At 33.2% G+C, this 19,609-nt stretch overlaps 1 protein-coding gene across 2 annotated transcripts in view; it reads right to left on the minus strand.

The window, feature by feature from the left end:
* Tmem232 (transmembrane protein 232) overlaps positions 1 to 19,609 on the minus strand; it is a 256,123-nt gene that overhangs the window by 186,627 nt on the left and 49,887 nt on the right. For both annotated transcript variants that reach the window (XM_048811573.1, XM_048811574.1), the window contains exons 5-8: positions 9,000 to 9,111; positions 7,590 to 7,695; positions 4,766 to 4,923; positions 770 to 869 (exon numbers count right to left, since the gene is read on the minus strand). In XM_048811573.1, coding sequence (XP_048667530.1) covers positions 770 to 869; positions 4,766 to 4,923; positions 7,590 to 7,695; positions 9,000 to 9,111 — 476 coding nt within the window. The remainder of the gene's footprint in view (positions 1 to 769; positions 870 to 4,765; positions 4,924 to 7,589; positions 7,696 to 8,999; positions 9,112 to 19,609) is intronic.

A 19,609-nucleotide genomic window follows, 5' to 3' on the forward strand; every position in this document is an offset into this window, starting at 1 on the left:
TCACTCTCTCCTTACTCCAATCCAGCAACTACAGTAGGCTTACCTGACTAAAATGTGAGTTTAACTTTTTTGAAATCCAGTTAGTAGGCAGGGCTAGAGATGAGAAAAATAAGTCAAAACATCATCATCCTCTGGGCCTGGTGGTGCAGGCCTGTAATCCCAGCAGCTTGGAAGGCTGAGGCAGGAGGATTGCAAGTTCAAAGCCAGCCTCAGCAACTTAGCAAGGTCCTAAGCAACTCAGTAAGACCCTGTCTCTAAATAGTACACCAAAAAGAGCTGGAATTGTGGTTGGTGGTAAAGCACCCCTGGTTTCAATCTCCAGTACAAAAAAAAAAAGAAAAAGAAAAGAAAAACTCATCATCATCCACTTAGGTGAAAGCACAAAGCAGATCACAATGGTGGTTACCAGAGATGGGAAGGGGAGGACAAGGGTGTCTGGGAAAGGGGAGATATTAGTCAAGGAGTACAATTTTTCAGCTAGACAGGAGGCATGAGTCCTAGTGATCTATGGCACAGCGTGTGGTTACAGTTAATAATAATGTATGTTTCAAAATTGCTAAGGGAATAGATTTTAAATGTTCTCACCACAAAGAAATGGTAAGTGCAGGATGGGTGAATGCCAAACAAATTCAGTCTGTCTCAGAAGCTAACACTGTACCTATTATCTTTCATGAAAATAAAATACAATTTATGCTTTTTTTAGTGACAGTCAGAGCTTCTTAAAATGTAACATAAAACATTTATAAGTCTAAAATAAAAGATATTGTACCGTATAAATATGGTTGAAGTCTAAGTAAATGTTGTTTAAAACTTTCTAGGTGACCATGCAGGAAAAATATAAAAAGTCGTAAGAAGATCAAATAGCCAATCTGTCAAAAGATAAAAGCATTTTTTTGTATTGCATTAGTGAATGTTTAAAAACCATATAGAAAATAAACCATTTCATTATTATGTTGACTTTTGATAAAAACAACTTCAAACTGTTGATATTATGTATTTTAAATAATTTTAAAACATTTACATCAAGATTGAAATGCTAGTTCAGCCACAAAACTTTTATAAATCATCTCTACATTTCATATAACCAATACTGAATACTATTTTGTTCTATATCCTTTACAACAGCATTTTTCAAATTGCTGGTCATGCTCCTGAAGTGAGTCGTGAAATCAACTGTGAGGGTATTTTTTAAAATAAAAATAAAGAGAAAACATCATGAAGTATTGCAGAATTCCTTTTTTTTTAAGTATGTAAGTGAGTGTATATTTTATGCATGCTTGGTCACAATGCAAAGTATATTTCTTCTTATGAGTCTTAATGAAAAGAGTTTGAAAAACACCATTTAAGTCAGTGTTGATAAATATTCTGCATGTACATAGTATGGTTCACCAAGTTCCCTATTCTCTCATTAAAAAAAAAACCTCATAATGTCATTACTAAGTAAGCACTGCAAAACCTCATTTCTGTGACATTTAAAATACACATGTAGATAAAAAAAAATAGTTTATTTTACATAGACTATAGAAAATGGCACATCTGCAAAAAATGCATAATAAATACAATTTCACATAAAATTAGGAAAAGAAACACAAAAACTATAAAAAATAAATAAAATATAAGTAACTAAATCTTGGAGAAGAAATAAATAGCAATAGTTGTCACTATCGTGCGTGTGAGTGTGTGTGTGTGTGTGTGTGAGAGAGAGTGAGAGAGAGAGAGAGAGAGAAAATATCTCAAATTTTCTTAACAGTAACATAAGGTATTATCAGATATACATATTAAAATAAAATAAAATCGTTTAATTTAACCACATCTCAGTACTTCACCTAATACTCTTAAGCAAATCAGTGGCATTTCAGGACTTTCAACCCACAATTGTGTGTACTACTCCATAAACCATAAAATTTCACTTACAGCTGGGAATTCAATTGTTTTTTAATCATAAGCCTCTATCATTAAAAATACATTTTCAGGATGAACCATCAATATTAAGAAATGTTTCTATAAATTATGAACATCTACTATTTATAGACTTATAAAATAAAACAAAATGTTTCTAAGGCATGCTCAGGGAGTCTCTTCATTTAGACCACTTTGTTATATTGCACTGTGTTTCTCTGAGAGATTGAAGTTAAATGAGAAGAACGTGAAGGTCAACAGACCATGTAAAAGAATATTGCAGTAGTCTACATGAGAGCATTACAGGCAGCAACTTCTACAGTTACAGGCAAAGCATGAAAAAGCTATTCAGAAAGAGGATTATTGAGGATTTTTCAAATGAATACATATAAATATTAAAAGAAATATTAATTGATGCTAAAAAATTCAATATGGCACAAATGAAAAATACTGTATTATCCTCCAATTTGGTTTTGAATTTCACCTGGCCCAGATGTTATCCCTAGTTGTAACTATGCTTGGAAACATGGTTTTAAAAGCTTTTACCTATAATATTCTGAAGACCAGATTTAATGGAAAACTCTCCCTTTCCGCATCTCTCAGGATTCCTGGGACTTTCTTTGTGTCATTCTCTGTGTGTCATTTTTGTACATGTTCTATCTGTAACTAGAGGATTCAAGCATGCCTCCTAGGCTGAATTCTTGCTTCTCTATTCCTTTCTCTGTCTTCCTATCTTTCCTTTCATTTTCATTTACTTCTTTCTCTCTTCTTCGTTCTTTTCACTTCTCTACCCTTTTGGCTGACTTTGAAATGGAAATGCTAGACAATATTTATTATGTGTTATATTTTCATAGTTGGTTATGTTTCATGATCTTCCATAGAAATTTAAGAAGTGCTACCTATGTGTATATCCAAATCTATTAAACTGCTGTTGTTTATATATTATTCTCTACATTTCCATAAGCAGACTTCAATAATTAAGAAGATTCTACATTTAGAAGTAGATGGAGAGGAAAGAATACATTTAAAAAATCTTAAATGAAACAATATTAGGGAATCATGTATTTCTGGCTTTATCCGAACCTGAGTTACTTCGTCAAAGGAGGAGTAAAATGGTGCAGATGGAGGTGTGTGGTGCCTCTATGGGAATACCTTTCCACTAAGCCTTCGGTTAAAAAGAAAAGAGCAAAAGAAAGTTTTCCAATGATTTACATAATGAAATTCTACAGTGTACGTAGGTCATGCTTGCTTCCACTAACTAGTTTAAACTGGCTAAAAGAATAACGAGTAAGCTTTAAAATGAGTACACCTGAGATCCAGGTACACATGCAGCATCATGGCTGAGACTCCACTAGACTCTAAACCCTTTTTGCTGAGTCATTGGCTAAGTCAGTAAGCTTTCTATGCTACAATTTTCTCATCTGCAAAATGGTTGATAATGCTAGCACACAACTCTTAGGACAATTGTGAGATAACATAAGGTAATATGGCAAACATATCTAAGGTACTTATCAGTGTGCAAAGCTCAGAGGTAAGTGCTGCTCCTTTGCAGCTGCTATAAGAACCTATGTGAATTGTCTAACCTCAAGATAAGAAGATGCAGGAAAATTTAAAAATTAAAATGACATAGTGTGCATGATGTACAAGCAATACATTCAGTGGAAGAAAATGTACTTTGTAGTGATTTTTGTTTCTAGAAGAAATACAAAATCAAGAAATGGAGAAAGGTCTCTAAAAAACATAAGAAGGAAAGGAGAGATAAGCCAGACTTGCTTAGTGTTTTTCCACTCCATTCTATCTTTTATGTCACTGCATTTAATTTTTCCATTATAAATAAGCTTGTGTTTGTTTTCTGTATTTCATATTAATATTTCTACATATATAGTTCTATATTTTCTATTATAAATGCAAATATATAGATCCCAAATTATAACCTCACCATTCTAAGGCAGCTCTTGGTAACATCTTAATTCTTTTTTTCCAACTTTCTGTGCAAAGCCTCAGTTCTTTGCACATTTAATTTCTTTTATCTCCTCTCTTCATCTGTTCTTGTGTGGTCTCTCTAAGACTTTTACTCCCATACATGTAGAAAAGCAGTTAGGCTAAGTTTATAAGAACTAAAACCTCCACAGAATGTATTATTGATGGACTGATTCATGAATATTCTCTCATGCTTGGTTTCTAACAATTGATAATCAAAACTGAGTAAGAATAATAGATCCTTGCATAGTCAATTTTACTTGTTTCGTATATATACACATATATATGCTACATGTCATGTTAAAGAAATCCTTCTACCCTTTCTTTTCTTCCTTTTCAATAAATTAATTAATGTATCTAAATTTATTTGACTAATAATAAATTTTGTGACAGTCAACCAGGATGATTACAGGGAGTGAAACCATATGACTTCCAGGACCATATAAAACATGACCTATGTGAAGATGGTTTCTCACTTTACATTTCTAAAATGGCATAGAGTACTGAGAGGACCACTCATCTTTCAGGCTGAGAAACTAAGGTTAGATGTCAGCACTTTTAAATGGCAAAGGAAGAAAAAAATTCATTAAAAGATGCATTAAATGGAGAAAAAAATCTATATGTATTCAAAAAACAGTAACTATCCTGATTTTTAATTAAATGTTTTCTAACATAGCTAGTGAAATTTTATTTTCTCAAACCCTTTGCACTTAGATATCAAACAATAATGTACTATTCACATTTATGGTAAGATTAAAATTACCAAACTGGAGAATGTTCCATAATAAAAGTAAATGTCTTGTTTTGATTCTAAAACAGATGTCATTTGGATACATGTAGTGCATATAGCAATTAAAAGTATTTAAAAAAAATTTTTAAAACGTACCTTTGCCAGTTTTATTTCAACTGAATATAAAAATACCTTCACAAATGCATCACAACAAAATCTGTGTAAAACTGATTCCGCAAGAAAAAACAAGGCAGGCAGATGATCGCAATCAAAGGAAGCATGGTCCAGGGAAGCATGAAGCATATTTAAAGCTTCTGAAATGTTTTTAAAAAAGTAGAAACTTTGTCATTTAAAAATCATCCTATTTTTCTACATGCTACAATTAATTCTTGCAATTAACTATTTGCTCCTCCAATTCTGGTTTTAAACACATTTTCAAATTCTTTGCCACCTTCCCATCAAGAGGTGAATGTTCCCTTCCCTCAAGCAGGCCCTGTGAATGCTTCAACCAATAGAACCCACAAAAGTGACACCCAGTGATTTCCAAGGCTGAATCAGAAAACACAATATAGTTTCCACCTGGATTTCTATCTATCTATCTCAAGATACTAGCTTTGGAACCCTAAGCTGCCATGTAGGAGGTCCAAGTCATGAAGCTGGACTCAAATGATGATATAGCATATTGGGAGACACACACAGAGATTGAGAGGGAGGGAGGGAGGGAGGGAGGGAGAGAGAGAGAAAGAAAGAGATGCTCAAGGAGCCCCAGCTATTACAGCCAACATGTTTATATTGATCAACAGGTCACATATGGAATGGTAGAGAAATAAGACAAAATTATTGATGAAAAGGAGTCCTGAAGATAAATGCTATAAAAGAGAAGAACAAAAGACTGGAAAACTGAAGCAGAAGAAACAAGGCTACTCATGCTGAAGGAGGAGGAAAGTAGGGCTAAGTGCCTATAGAAAAATAGGAACTCAAGGTCATTAGAAGGGTTTTGGTGTAAATTACCCAAGGAAAAACAGCAAATGCAGGGACTTGAGAAAGGAAAAACTCTTTAACATGTTCAAGAGATAGGAAGGAAGCCAGTGTGACTAGAGCATAATGCATACATAGCAAGCATCTAGCAGTCAGATCCCGTAGAGCCTCTGTAGGTCATGATATAGAGTTGGGACTCATTTTAAATAAAATCAGAAGCCATTGAAAATTAAAAAGTATTACACATGGTCACTAGTAAGTTGAAAGTAGACTACAGATAAGAAGCAGAAAAGAGTATAGGTTGGACAACTCCTAGGAAGTTATTTTAGTTGTGGAGATGGTGAAAAGAAACAATATTTAGGGCATCATTTAATATCTGATATGTGTGTATGTGTTTACACGCAGTGCTAGGGATTGATCCCAGGGCATCACACATGCTAGGCAAGAGCTCTATCATTGAGTTACACCCTCAGCCAAGAATTTAATATCTGAATGAATTAAAATCCATTGGGGCTATGCTCAGTGTCGTAGGCCTGTAATCCCAGTGGCTTGGGAGGTTGAATGAGGCAGGGGTGTTGCAAGTTTGAAACCATTCTCAGTAACTTAGCAAGACCCTGTATAAATAAATATATAGGGCATTTTAAAAAGGGATTAAGGATATCGCTTAGTGATAAAGTGCCCCTGTGTTCAATCCCAGTATTAAAAGAAAAAAAAAATGCTTTTGGTTTTGTAGCATTCAATTCAACAGAAAGTAACTGCAAACTAAGGCTGTGTCTTATTTCACAAGATCAGAACTGGAAAGATTCCAGAAATTATTAATGGCTGCCCTCTGTATGCACATTTCTTCATCCCCTAGTTCCCTGATGTACATAACTGAGATGGCTACACATGCTCCAGACAGCACGTTCTTAATGAAGCTAACCAGGCAGGAATAATGGGGGGAGGGATATGAGGAGAGAAAGGATGCATTATTTCCAAAATATTCTTGTATGTTCAAAAACAAATACTACTAATACACCTGTGTTTACATTCCTTCGGGCTGGACCAGATAATGTCACTACTCATAATCTAATCACTAGCAAATTAATAAGAATTGCTATAATTAACTTAGACCAGCCACCATTCCCTCCCAGAGTCAGGGCAAAGGGCAGAATCACAGGACTACAGGATGCCTGAACAAAACCGAAGTTCAACTGAATGAAGAGCAAGTGGCTGCTGGTTGATGGTACACCAAAAGTGCTTTCCTCAATATCATTTAAACATTTTAATAGAGGTTAATCTGTGGACTGGCAGTGTCCACAGTGAAGAGTCATTAAAGGCAAGTTAAATACAAAATAATTTTGCCTCTTCCTGTTGCTTGAAGCTTCCAGGCAACATGACAAATCCCAATTTACATGGGGAAATAGCCTCTGACCTTATGTAGTTAACATTCTAAAACTCATTTTAAAAGGCATACAAATAACATTGAGGATAACGATAAAAGGAATTTCAGCCTCTCAAAAATAATGTTATTAAATTTCTTTTCCAGATTGGTTAGAGTGCGTTTGAAAGAAGACATATAAATGAGAAAAGATAAATGAAAAAGCAATGAATACAACTTGCTGTTTAATATAAGAAAAACACGAAGACCATTAGACTAATATTTTATGGTAAGGATTACAAAATACAGAAACAAGTTATTTTAACATATAATAAATAATGTAATTGGAAATCACCAAGTGACACTTTATATTACTTTTTGATCAGTTATTGATTTTAGAAAAGAACTAAAGATTTAAAACAATTTTGTAATTAAAAAGTTGAACAATAAAACTTATGGATTCAAAATTACAAAAAGAACTTTTATAATTAAACATTATGAGATATTTTGATGGAGAATGGAAATTTTTTCTTGACTTCTGCAAAATTTCCAAAAATCAAAAGGTCTCAAATTATGTATTAACTGCTAATCTACAAAAAAAAAAAAGTGGATTGTTCAAAAGAGCTTAGATAGAGCACATACCTTCTTGGATTTCTCCTTTGCACTGAGACAGATACATTACTTCAACCCATGCAGCAGGAAGATGAACATGCTTCCCGGAACCCAAGGTTTTGAGACCCAATTTTCTCTGTTATTGGAAGCATGAAAAAAGCAACCAAAATCTTCAAATTTATTTGTTTATTTTTATTATTTCTTAATTATTTTCTGAAAGTCCTTCTATCATGCTAGTGTTATGTGCCAGAGTTGTATACAACTTTATAGTTTTGCTTTAATTATTTGTGTTTTTGACTTTTTTTTTTTTTTGCAAATTGTATCAGTGTGGCAAGTAGAGATTATTAATATTCTGAGAAATATTATTCATCATTTGCTAAAACAATTGTCATTTTGCTTTCGAGGGTTTACTTCTACCTCATTTTCCCAAGAGAATGCATCTCTTGTCTTATAAGAAAACATATTAAAAAAACAAGTTTGATGCTGCTTTGCTGGAAAACTCTGGCTACTACAATGTTGATGGATCCACGCTAATGAAAAGGAGGGAAGTGACGTAGATTACCCCACCTCCCTTATTATCCTGGCCACTCCTGAGGCTGCCTCAGGGAGCAGTTGGTCAACTGGAAAAAAAACTTTCTGAAAAAGGTAGCTCCTGGCACCTGTCTGCATGCACATTTGTTAGAAGTATATGCTTTTGTAATCAAATGTTTTAAATGTATTTTTTCCAAAAAATTCAAATATATAAAATATGTTTCAAATAAATAACCACAAAATGGAAAACAGCAATCACCACCAAAAAAGTGACTTAACATGTCTCAGTTTTGTACAGCTTTTATTTCATGAATTATTCCACAGTGAAGTAATATCATATGACAAAATGACATTTCTCTGTCAAACTTACAGTGAATTTAATGTAGGAAAGGGAAGGTAAGAATTTATTTCACTTTCTGTTCTATTTTGATCTGTTTGAAAATTTGAAAATTAATGTCATACTTTTTAAAAATGTATTTTTCACAAGCGAGGTGAAGAATGGTTTATTACAAAGAAAGAACAGAGTACTTTGTGTGTGTATAATAAAGGTTTAGAAGGCTCTCTTTTTTTGTGTGGCACAGTATCTTGGCTAAACTTTTTTTTTAAGTGGGATTTTGTAATCAATAATTGTTTGTCAGGCTTTGATGTTTTGCTGTGAGTTCTTCAACTGGTATCAACAGCTATATTACCTACTAATCTGTGGGGACACTTCACACAGAAAGGCATTTGGCATTAAGTTATTTGGTTATAATCTTTTTATCTTTAATTTGCATTAACATTTTATCTATGCCTATTTATAATTAAAGAAAGCTGTATGTGTGTTCTTTTTTCTGTCAGTATTCTAGAATATGTAATATTTCCCCATCTAGAAAAGAAAATTCAAACATTAGGGAATAAGTTTACAATTACCTTACATCTGAGAATTTTTTTTCTAGCATGTTCCAACAATTTGTTCTCCTCTGCTGGATCCTGTGTTTGATTGAATTTCAAAATGAAATTTGCACTGATTGGAAATAAGAACCTAAACAAAAAAAATCAATTATTTTAGCTATTATTTTCAAATTTTAATTAATCATCTACTAATGGATAAGTATACAAAGTTTCTAGAAAAAGTACCTTTTCAATGAGAATGTTTCACACACATACATACACACACAAAAAAAAAAAATCAGAAAAATTAAAAAGTATATGTGCAATCCCTCCTCGACTGGTTTTGTCATGCTCTTTGATTGAGGAAGAAATTTCCATTATCAAAGACCTTTCTTTATAGACTCTCAGAAAAGGTTTCTGAAAAAGTTTCTAGAAGTCTTTTTGTCATATGCTTTCTTAATATATAAAATCCATCACAACTTCAATTATGTTGAAGACTGATTTATCACCTTACATTAATCTGTTGATTCAAATTAAGCTAAATCTTTATTCCTTCTTGCAAGTGAAATCAGAATAACGGTGCTAGACTGAAGTAAGCAAGAGAGAAAAGAAATATGAAGGTCCAGTAAGTACCAAGTAGCCATCCATATTAGTTTTGTATGCAGGGGGAAGCTATTGCAGGGTTTTGCCAAGAGGAGATGCATGACTTAACTGTTTCAGCAGGATCATTCTAATGCTAAACTGAGAACTGGAGTACGGGAAAGTGGAAATATCAAGACAGGGCAGCCACACAAGTGCTTAGGTAAGAAGTAATGATGATTTTGATTAGAATAAGAGCAATGTAAGTAAAGTGTTTGAATAAAGGACATATTTTGACATTATCCACTAGTCTGGCCAATGAACTAGAAATTAAGCATGAAGGAAAGAAAGGAATTTTGACTGAGCAAACTGGGGGGACAGAATTGCTACTTATTGAGATGAGAAAAATTGTAGAGATGCAGATTTCGGGTAAGGTAAGAGAATAAGTTCAGAATTTAGGTATGCTGTGTTTGAAGTGACTTCTTGTCATACCAGTAGAGATAAGAAAATAGGCAGTCAGGTATATCTATGAACTTGAATGTCAGGAGAAGGGTTCAGATTAAACACATCAATATTTGAATCATCAGCACATATATAATATCTAAAGTATTATGAATGAAAGGACCTACTGAGGAAAATGTAGAGACTAGACATTTCAAAAGAGTATTCCAAAAAGAATTGGCACAAATAATTTGAGGTTGTATGAAAAGAGGATTGTGAGTACAGTGATTATAGTGATGTAACACAGAATTTAACATGAGCATGAGATTAAATGTGACATTAAAAGAATAGTGAAATTAGTAGTCAGTGAATTGTATTTTCCTATGGTCAATAATTGTCAGAGACATGCTATTAGGAGATTAAAAAGCAAAACACATTTATGTATAGCTCATTATAATCAGATTTTAATAAATTAATTATTCTATAGATACAGAATAAAGTGAATAAAAATAAGAGATTGCCCTTGAGTAACTCACAGTACTACTAGGAAGACAGATATACCCCAAAGTAATAACAGTTCTACTTGATCACAGACTGAGCGGGGATAATAATGAGACACTCTGTAAAGTGGGACCGAATACAAGTATTCCAGAGAAGAACAAGTAATGGAATAACAAACTCTAACTGCTATCCTACAACAGGCATTCATTTGGTAAGCATTTTTTGACTGTTACCTGTGTATCAGGTACTAAGCTTTGCATTAGGGATACAGTGGTGAAAGAGACAAACACCTCTACCTTATTGGAGCAGACAGTATAATATAGGAAGAAGTGTTTGAGTTCACAAAGTCTGCTTAGAACTGAGCTTTTTTTTTTTTTTGGTACCCAGTATTGAACTCAGGGTACTCAACCACTGACCCACATCCCCAGCCCTATTTTGTATTTCATTGAGAGACAGGGTCTCACTGAGTTGCTTAGCACCTCGCCATTACTGAGGCTGGCTTTGAACTCATGATCCTCCTGCTTCAGCCTCCTGAGCCACTGGGATTACAGATGTGTGCCACCATGCCTAGCTAGAATTGTACATTTTGAAATAAGTAATTCCATTCTTGATTTCCTATTCTCCATTTAACTCTTAATTTTGGAGATATCTACTTAGATATGGTAGAGGTTGACTGAAAATCTTTCTCAGTAGTCATCTGAGATGTCATATTTTTGATGTACATGGGCCTACTCTACATGAAGAGTCCAAAATAGCTTTAATCTTCCAATTTTTACAAATTGCCAGGAGAGTTAAAGAAGGTAAGTCCTTTGTCTATTTTATTTTTGATGAATTCATTAGAAATTTGGTTTTTGAAAATATGAACATAATAATGCTGCTTATAAGAAACTACAGATTTAATAATGCATGAAAAGTTAGCAGACTGCTTCTCAACACTGATGCCTCCAATTCTACCCATCAGAAACAGCCCAGCATAATAGTCATGCCGTATCTTTATATACCTTTGTCAATGCTCACAAACACAAACCATCTATATGCATATTCAACCCAAACTTCCAGGATACAGCAAAAGCAATACAAATAGGAAAGTTTATAGAAATGACTGCCTACATTAAAAGAAAACAAGATATCAAATAAATCGCTAAACTTTAAATTTTAAGAAAGTACAAAAATAATCTCAGTTGACAGAGAATGGAAATAACAAAGACTAAAGTAGTAATATATCAAAAAGAGAATATAAAAACAAGAGAATAATCAGCAAGATTGAATTGTTTCTTAGAAACAAAATAAATTCATCAAACCCTTGGATAGACTAACCAAAAAAAAAAAAAAGAGGGAACTCAAATATGAAGATATAACAATGGATGTCTCTGAAATACAAAGAATAAGAGCCTATTATAAACAACTATATACCAACAAATAAGATAACTTAGAAAAATGGACAAATTCCTAGAAGCACATAATGCACAAAAATTGAATGAAGAATAAATAGAAAAGCTGAACAAAACAACAAAAAATAAGATAAGTAATCAAAAACCTCCCAGTGAAAAAAAAGTCAAGGACCAAATGTCCTAGTGAGTAAATTCAAACATTCAAAGCTGAATTAATATCAAGCCTCTTGCAAGGCACAGTGCTTCTCTCCTGTAATCCCAGTGACTCGGGAGGCTGAGGCAGGAGGATTGCAAGTTCAAAGCCAGCCTCAGCAATTTAGCAATGCTTTAACCAACTTAGCAAGACCCTGTCTTGAAATAAAAAGGGCTGGGGATGTGGCTCAGTGGTTAAGCCCCCTTAAAAGATTTTTCAAAACCCTGGACCTCCCCCCCAAAAAAAATCAACTCTCTTATTAAATTCCTTTAAAAAATAGTAAAAGAAATGCTTTCAGACTCCTTATACAAGGACATAATCAATGTGGTACCAAAATTACAAAGACACTACAAGAAAATGAAACTATATATAGGTCATTATCTGTGATAAACATAAATGCCAAATATGCTCAATAAAATACTAGCAAATCAAATTCAATGACACATTTAAAATGTATCACAAACCATGGCTAAAAAGAATTTATCTGAGGGTTACAAGTACGGATAAACATACAAAAATCAATTGGTTTGATATACCACATTATCAAAATGAAAATAAACTGTAGCTACATACACAATATGGGCACTCACAGATATATTGCTAATCCGGACACAAAAGGATATACACTATAATATTATATTTATATGAAGCATAAAACTGTAAGGAAAAAAGAGATTAGAAAAGTCTTTATATGTGCTAGCATTTCAAAGCAAAAACATTTAAAAAAACAAATGACAAGATCCAAAATCATGTATACATTTTATTATAACAGATTTTTAAAAAATACTTTCCAAAAATATCCTAATCATTCATATTCATCTTTTTAAAGCATGGAAAATCCTATTATTTTATGTTATCACTGGAACAATATGATATCAATTGTTTTAATTATTGCCAGCTTGATTGATGAAAATAGTATTTCCTTGTGTGGTTTGTATTGCAGTAAGTACTAGCATTCCTTAGCATCTTTTCCTGTATGAATGCTCATAAATTCATTATTACATTTTCTATTCTGTGGCATGAATGCTTATATATTTTGTTCATTTTTTATTCACTTTTATTGGATCATGATGATCATATATGGATTTTTTTGTTACATTTTTGTACTCATTTTTTTCTTAATAGGCTTTTTTCTTTGTCTAGCACTTTTAGGCAATATTGTTTAGAGGTTATGTGCACAGCTCCAAGATCCAGATTGCCTTTGTCCTTTATTAGATCTTTAACTGCAAGTAGTTTATTTAACATTACTGTGCTTTAAATTCTTTGCCTGTAAGATGGAAAAGCAAATATACACAGTTCATGAGTTGTTCCAAAAGTGAAGTAATATAAGTATTGTACTTAGAAAGTGTATGACATAAGCTAAATATTTGGTTAATGATAACTGATACAATTATCATTAAAATTTTGCAAACATATGTTGCAAGTATTTTTTCAATTTTTTTAGTTGTAGATGGACACAATATCTTTATTTGTTTATTTTTATGTGGTGCTGAGGATAAATATTAGTGCCTCACACATGTGAGACAAGTGCTCTACCACTGAACTATAACCCCAGCCCATGCTGCAAGAAATTTTTATCTCATTGTAGCACTTATCTTTTTCATTGTCATAGTAACTTAAAGCATAAATTAAAATTTTATATTTATATATGACTATATTTTCCTTTGTAATATCTGGGATTTCTTATTTTGATTATCTCCCTTATCCAAATAATATAGAAGTAGACACCTAAGTTTTCTTCTCAAAATATTTTATACTTATATTTTAACCTATTTGGAATTTATTGTTGTAAATATTGAGAAGTAGGGATTAAATAATTAAATGGGCATCTTGTAGTGACTTTATTTCAAAGGGAGGAAAAGGGAGGAAAGGAGTAACTTTACAGTAGAGAAATGTGACAAACATTGCTTGAGCTTGATGATCAAAGTCAACATCAGCAGTGATAAATCGTGTTGATAGCCTGTTGCTTTGATGTAATATGAGAATGGCATTTAATCTCAGTGGTCTGTCTCACAAAAAGCTCATAATCCCAATATAACCATAAGGACATCAGATCAATTTCAATAGAAAAAATTCTACAAAATGACCAGTTCTCTTCAAAACTACCAAGGTCTTTAAAAGCAAAGAAAGGCTGAGAAACTGTCACAGCCTAGAAGAGCTAGAGACAACATTGAGCTAATTCTAATTTGGTATCTTGTATAGGATCCTGGAACAGAAAAATGACATTGAATAGAAACCATGAAAATCTGAATAAAATATGGACTTAAGATATGGTTAATAAGCACATTTCAATGTGGCTCAGCATAGTGACAAATGTACTATACTAGTAATGTAAGATGTTAACAATAGGAGAATCTAGATACAGGGTTCATGAGAACTCTCTGTAGTATCTTATTATTTATCTATAACTGCTCAAAATAATAACATGTATTTTATAAGAAGAAATATAGACAGAAAAGGAATGGAACATGATTTAAAAAACATCATTAAGATAGAACAATACATGCACTGATTTTTTGATTCACATAAATTGCGTACCTATTATGAGTCAAGCACTCTTCTAGGCATAAACAGAGTGAATAAAATCCTGATGTGCAGTCACTTGCCCCTTGGATCTTACATTCTAGTGAGAGAGAATAAATATCCAATAAATAGGAACACAAATAAATGAAAAATATGATTTCGCAGAGTGATAGGTGCTGTGAAGATCTAACCCGAATGGCATGGAAGACAGTAGGAGAGGAAGGGACTAATTTATTGAGGCATTCAGGGAACATTTTGAGGGAGATGAGAAAGAGACAAGGAGCAAGAGGCAGAGACACCAGGAAGGTGGCCAGGTACTAGACCTCACAAGGTACTCAGACCACAGGATGTGGTTGGGATTTGACTCTAGTTGCAATGGGAAGGTACTAAAGAGTTTAAATTAGAGCATGACATTATTTCATTTACAGTCTTAAAAGATCACTGAGGCTGCTGTTCAGAGAACTCATGGGTGAGGGCAGAAATGGGACACCAGTAGGAGGCCATTGCAGAATGACAGGAATTAGACTTGGTAAAGACACGGGGCTGTGACAGTGAAGATGAAGATGTTGTGCTAAAATTACATAATTACAAAGGTCCAAGAACTCATTTCAAACCTCACTTTAAAATCTGCAAAAATATGCCACATAATTTAATATTAATGTAGCTGTCTAAAATTCCTTCCTGTGAGTTTCTTAAGTTTCTCTTTATTGTTTTATATACAATTTGCTTAGTAAACATCTGGTGTTTGCCTTATATATACAGGTTAAGAGTCCCGCTTAAGGTCATATCTTTCAAAATAAACAAAGCAATATTTAAAATAAACTATCTGACTCAAAATTTGCTTTTAGTTCCTTTTCTAAGATAACTCAAAATGATTTAAAGTATAAGAATATGCAGTGCATACACATTGATAATAAAATAATAGTTAATTTTAAAACTATTAAATATAATGGTTTAAGCAGATTTCACCCACTACCAAACACAGGCACCCCCAGAAACACATCTGCACACAATATTCCAAAATATTCTAAAATATAAATTAAAAATATATTTTCTGAAATTAGACATTTTATCTCAGCTTCTTCATAGGCTCTGAGCAAACGTATTTATGCATTTATTTCCAAAGCAAAATAAAGTCTTGGAATGAAAATAATATCTAATTCAATTTATATGCTTAGAATACATTTTATGAATAATTTTAGTTTTGTCAATTATTTTTCAGTATGGATTGTGGTCTGTAATGCATCATTGAAAATATGGAAAGCTAATTATTTTCCGCTTTCTGTACAGATATTGAGTGCCTTAATTGGTCTCCCACAGCTCATGTTAATAAATATTTAATGGGAAATAAATATAGCTATTTTTAACAATTTCCTTCCCATCACAAATAGAGGTTGTTATATGAATTGACCCTTATTTAATGATGTATAAAATTCATGATAAGAAGCAGAAAGAAATTTTTAAAAATAAATATAGGCATTTGCAAAGAAAATGTACTTTAGCTTCATAGAGTCCAATTTCTTCAAAATATCAAAGGATTTCACAAAAAAATAAACACAATCTACTCCAAGTATGGAAAAACATTCTTGAGGAATAGGCACTGAATAGGATATTCATTTTAATTTTCACATATAAAGAGACCATACTAAAGTCTCCTGATTGCATAGATACCTAATTCAAACTAATGATTTATATTGGATGCAATTTATTTTATCAATAAATATTTCATAAAGATATTTTGCTAGATACAATAAGGGCTAGAAGAGGAATCAGGCCTGGCCTCAAGAGGCCCATACTTTCAGAGTGAATCCAGATACACCACAAAGTATATAACATAAAAAAGATATGCTAAAGAATGGAAAGAAAATCCTGCATGAATTCAGGAGTAGAAATCATGATTCCAACATCTCCTAGTCCTATACTCTTTGCTGAATCACTTAATCCATGTGGGCTATAATTTCCCATGTGAAGAAATAGGGACAAGATCTCATAGAATTTTGAAAAGCAACAACACAGACCACACATCTGAGTTCCTGGCATATATTCAGTGCTAGATAACTATTAACTATAAGCATTAGTATTTTGGGTTATATTTGGAAGAAAAGCTTTTTTGCAGAAATGGTGTTGATACTGTTCTTTAAGGTATAGACAGGAACTAGAGTGTGATGAAATAGTAGTCATTCTTTCAAAATTCTTTCTCTGCTTCTTTGGGTACAGAACCACCTACAGCCAGGGTTTAGGTAAAATCCAAGATAAATAAAGCTAAAATTGATCAAGTTAAATCAATAGGACTTGATGACTAATGGAATATGAGAAAAGAAACTGTGACGGTGAATAAACACATAGGCTTAAGGTTTTTAGCCTACATGATTGATGTCAAGATAATACAATGGGAAAATCTGGGCAGACAACCTGTGCCATTCCAGATATTAAAGTATGGTTTACGTGTGAGGTATCCAAGTGGAGATTCTTCAACCCAAATGGAGGCAGCTATGAAGAAGTAGATAAGATCAGGAGATAAAGCTTTAAATTATATATCAGTGATAGTCAAAGCCATGAAACTTCAAGAGGAAGGGTATTCAGAGATAAACAGCCAGAAAGAGATCTTTGGAAAAACCCTAGAGTTATAAGACAAGAGGGAAAAAAGAAATAGCAAATACAATAGGATATTCAGTAAAGTATTAAATTCAAATATATGTACAATTTGGTATGTGAATTGTTTCTCTGAAAATTGTCTGATAGTCAAAATTACCTGTTAAGCTAGTATGTCTGAGTCCTATATTAGAACTATCTGATTCTGACCTCCTGGCCATTGCTGATTGGATCACAATGGGCATCTGACTCAAGTTGCTCCAATCTAATCCTCTCTCCATGAATTTTAAATAATTGTCTGATACTGCAGTTAGTTGGTGTTGAAACTAAAAGGTCAAGGGATAGCTTTTGCTGAGAGATTGTACTGAGAATTACTCCAAAATCTCAGAAGTATGATTTATATCATAGCTTGTTGACCAAAGTCCCCAACAAATGATAATGTACTCAGAGCCCTCAACCTTTAGGAGTTTATAGTCATATACTATTCACCAATTTGATCATTTTATCTCCAGCAGGTGTTCATAGTGAGTACAGAATGAAAGAAGAAGACCTGGCTATACTTTTTACTCTCATTTTTCCTTATATCCTTGGATTAATTTTTATTTTGCTTGTGGGCCTGTTTCATGCAATTAAAAATTCCATCTGGGTGTGGTGGCACACACTTGTAATCCCTGCAACTCTGGAAGATGAGGCAGGAATATCACAAGTTCAAAGCCAGCATCAGCAAATTAAGGAGGCCCTAAACAATTTAGTGAGACTTTGTCTCAAAATTAAATATAAAAAGGGCTTGGAATGCTGCTCAGTGGTTAAGCATCCCTGGGTTCAATTCCTGGTAGTAGTAGTAATAATAATAATATTTATTATTTATTAATAAATAATAATGTTATTATTATTTCAAAGAATAAGAAGATATCAAAGAATAAGAAGTTAAAGATGCTGACCATCAAAAAAACTGTAAATCTGCAAAATTATCAAGACTAAAGACAAAAAGAAGACTATTATTTATAAAATAATAATGTTTCGTTATAAAAACATAATACAGATTTCCAGATCTTAATAAACACATGGACAAAAAAAGGAACAAAAACATTAAATATTGACTATTCTTCTGATAATTCTGGTACAATGAAAAGGTAAAAACATGGAATTGAAGCAGAAATTTCAAATAACAATTAGTAGACATTCTCTAAAAATATCAGAAGTATCAGCAGGATAAAAAGGAGGGAAGGTATGACTCTTTTGATGTATATATGACACAATTGAATATATGAAGAATTCAGGGATATATTTATTAAATCTGAAAGGTATAATTAAGGAGTAGATGATATAGGCATGTACAGAAATTTATCATATAAATTCCTCCCTTAAAATTATCGTTCCTGACTCAGTGATTTTGGACCTGCACTCTTTAAGTCAGGAACTGGAAATATCTTCTGTCATCCCTGATATCTGTGTGATTGATTATAGAATCCTCATATTGTGGATATTTAATAGACTTTATGGTATAAAATTAGAAATATAGGCCTCATATTAACTTCAAAAATATATATGATTTGATATAGTCTTTTATTAAGTCCTCGTATTTCTTTTAGATTTTAAATTTATGATTCAGTCTTAGAAAATGGAATACTGTCTCATGCCTTGACAATGCAAGTGCTTCAACTTTATTGCTCCAGTAAAGGAAATTCTAAAAAAATAAGGGAGGAAAAACTCTTGAAAGCAATCAAGAAAAAAACTGGAGGCTGAAAATATTTACAAGTATAAAAATATAATTCCTTTTTTAAATGTTTACTCTTATATTTGAAAATATTCTACTTTGCATTTGGTTAATAGTGAATGATCCTATCGAGATTGTTCCTATGAAGACTATTCAAAAACAACTAAACTTCTAAGTTTAATGTCATCTCTTATAGAATGTAATTATCAATCCCAAAGAGCATTAATTCGTTGCATGGGTAACAGTACCTCAAATTAATATATTTAATTACCAAAGAAACCAAACTTTGTCTACATTCTTTTGCTTAGGAAAAGACCTTCAAAAATTTTATCTCTGGAATAGATTAGAAGATAAAGAGACAAACCCATACATCCACAGTCATCTGATTCTGACAAAGGTGCAAAAGGCATACATTGGTGAAAAGAGAACTTTTTAGGCCCCCTCCCCCTGCGCTGGCAAGGTAGAGGGAACTGTGACCATCCACAGAGCAGGCCCAGCGGCCTGCTGAGGGGCAGAGCCGCCCCCCACCCCCAGCGCCTGCCAGGTAGGCGGAACGGTGACCACCGGCAGAAAAGGCCCAGTGGCCCACAGCTGAACAGAGCTTCCAATCACTCCTGCAAGGTAGGCGGGCCTGCGACCCACCAGCAGAAGAGGAGCAGTGGCCTGCTGAGAGGCAGAGCCGCCCCCTCCCCCTGCGCTGGCAAGGTAGAGG

The sequence above is a fragment of the Marmota marmota genome, unplaced genomic scaffold (genome assembly GCF_001458135.2).
Source record: "Marmota marmota marmota unplaced genomic scaffold, marMar, whole genome shotgun sequence".
NCBI lineage: Eukaryota > Metazoa > Chordata > Mammalia > Rodentia > Sciuridae > Marmota > Marmota marmota.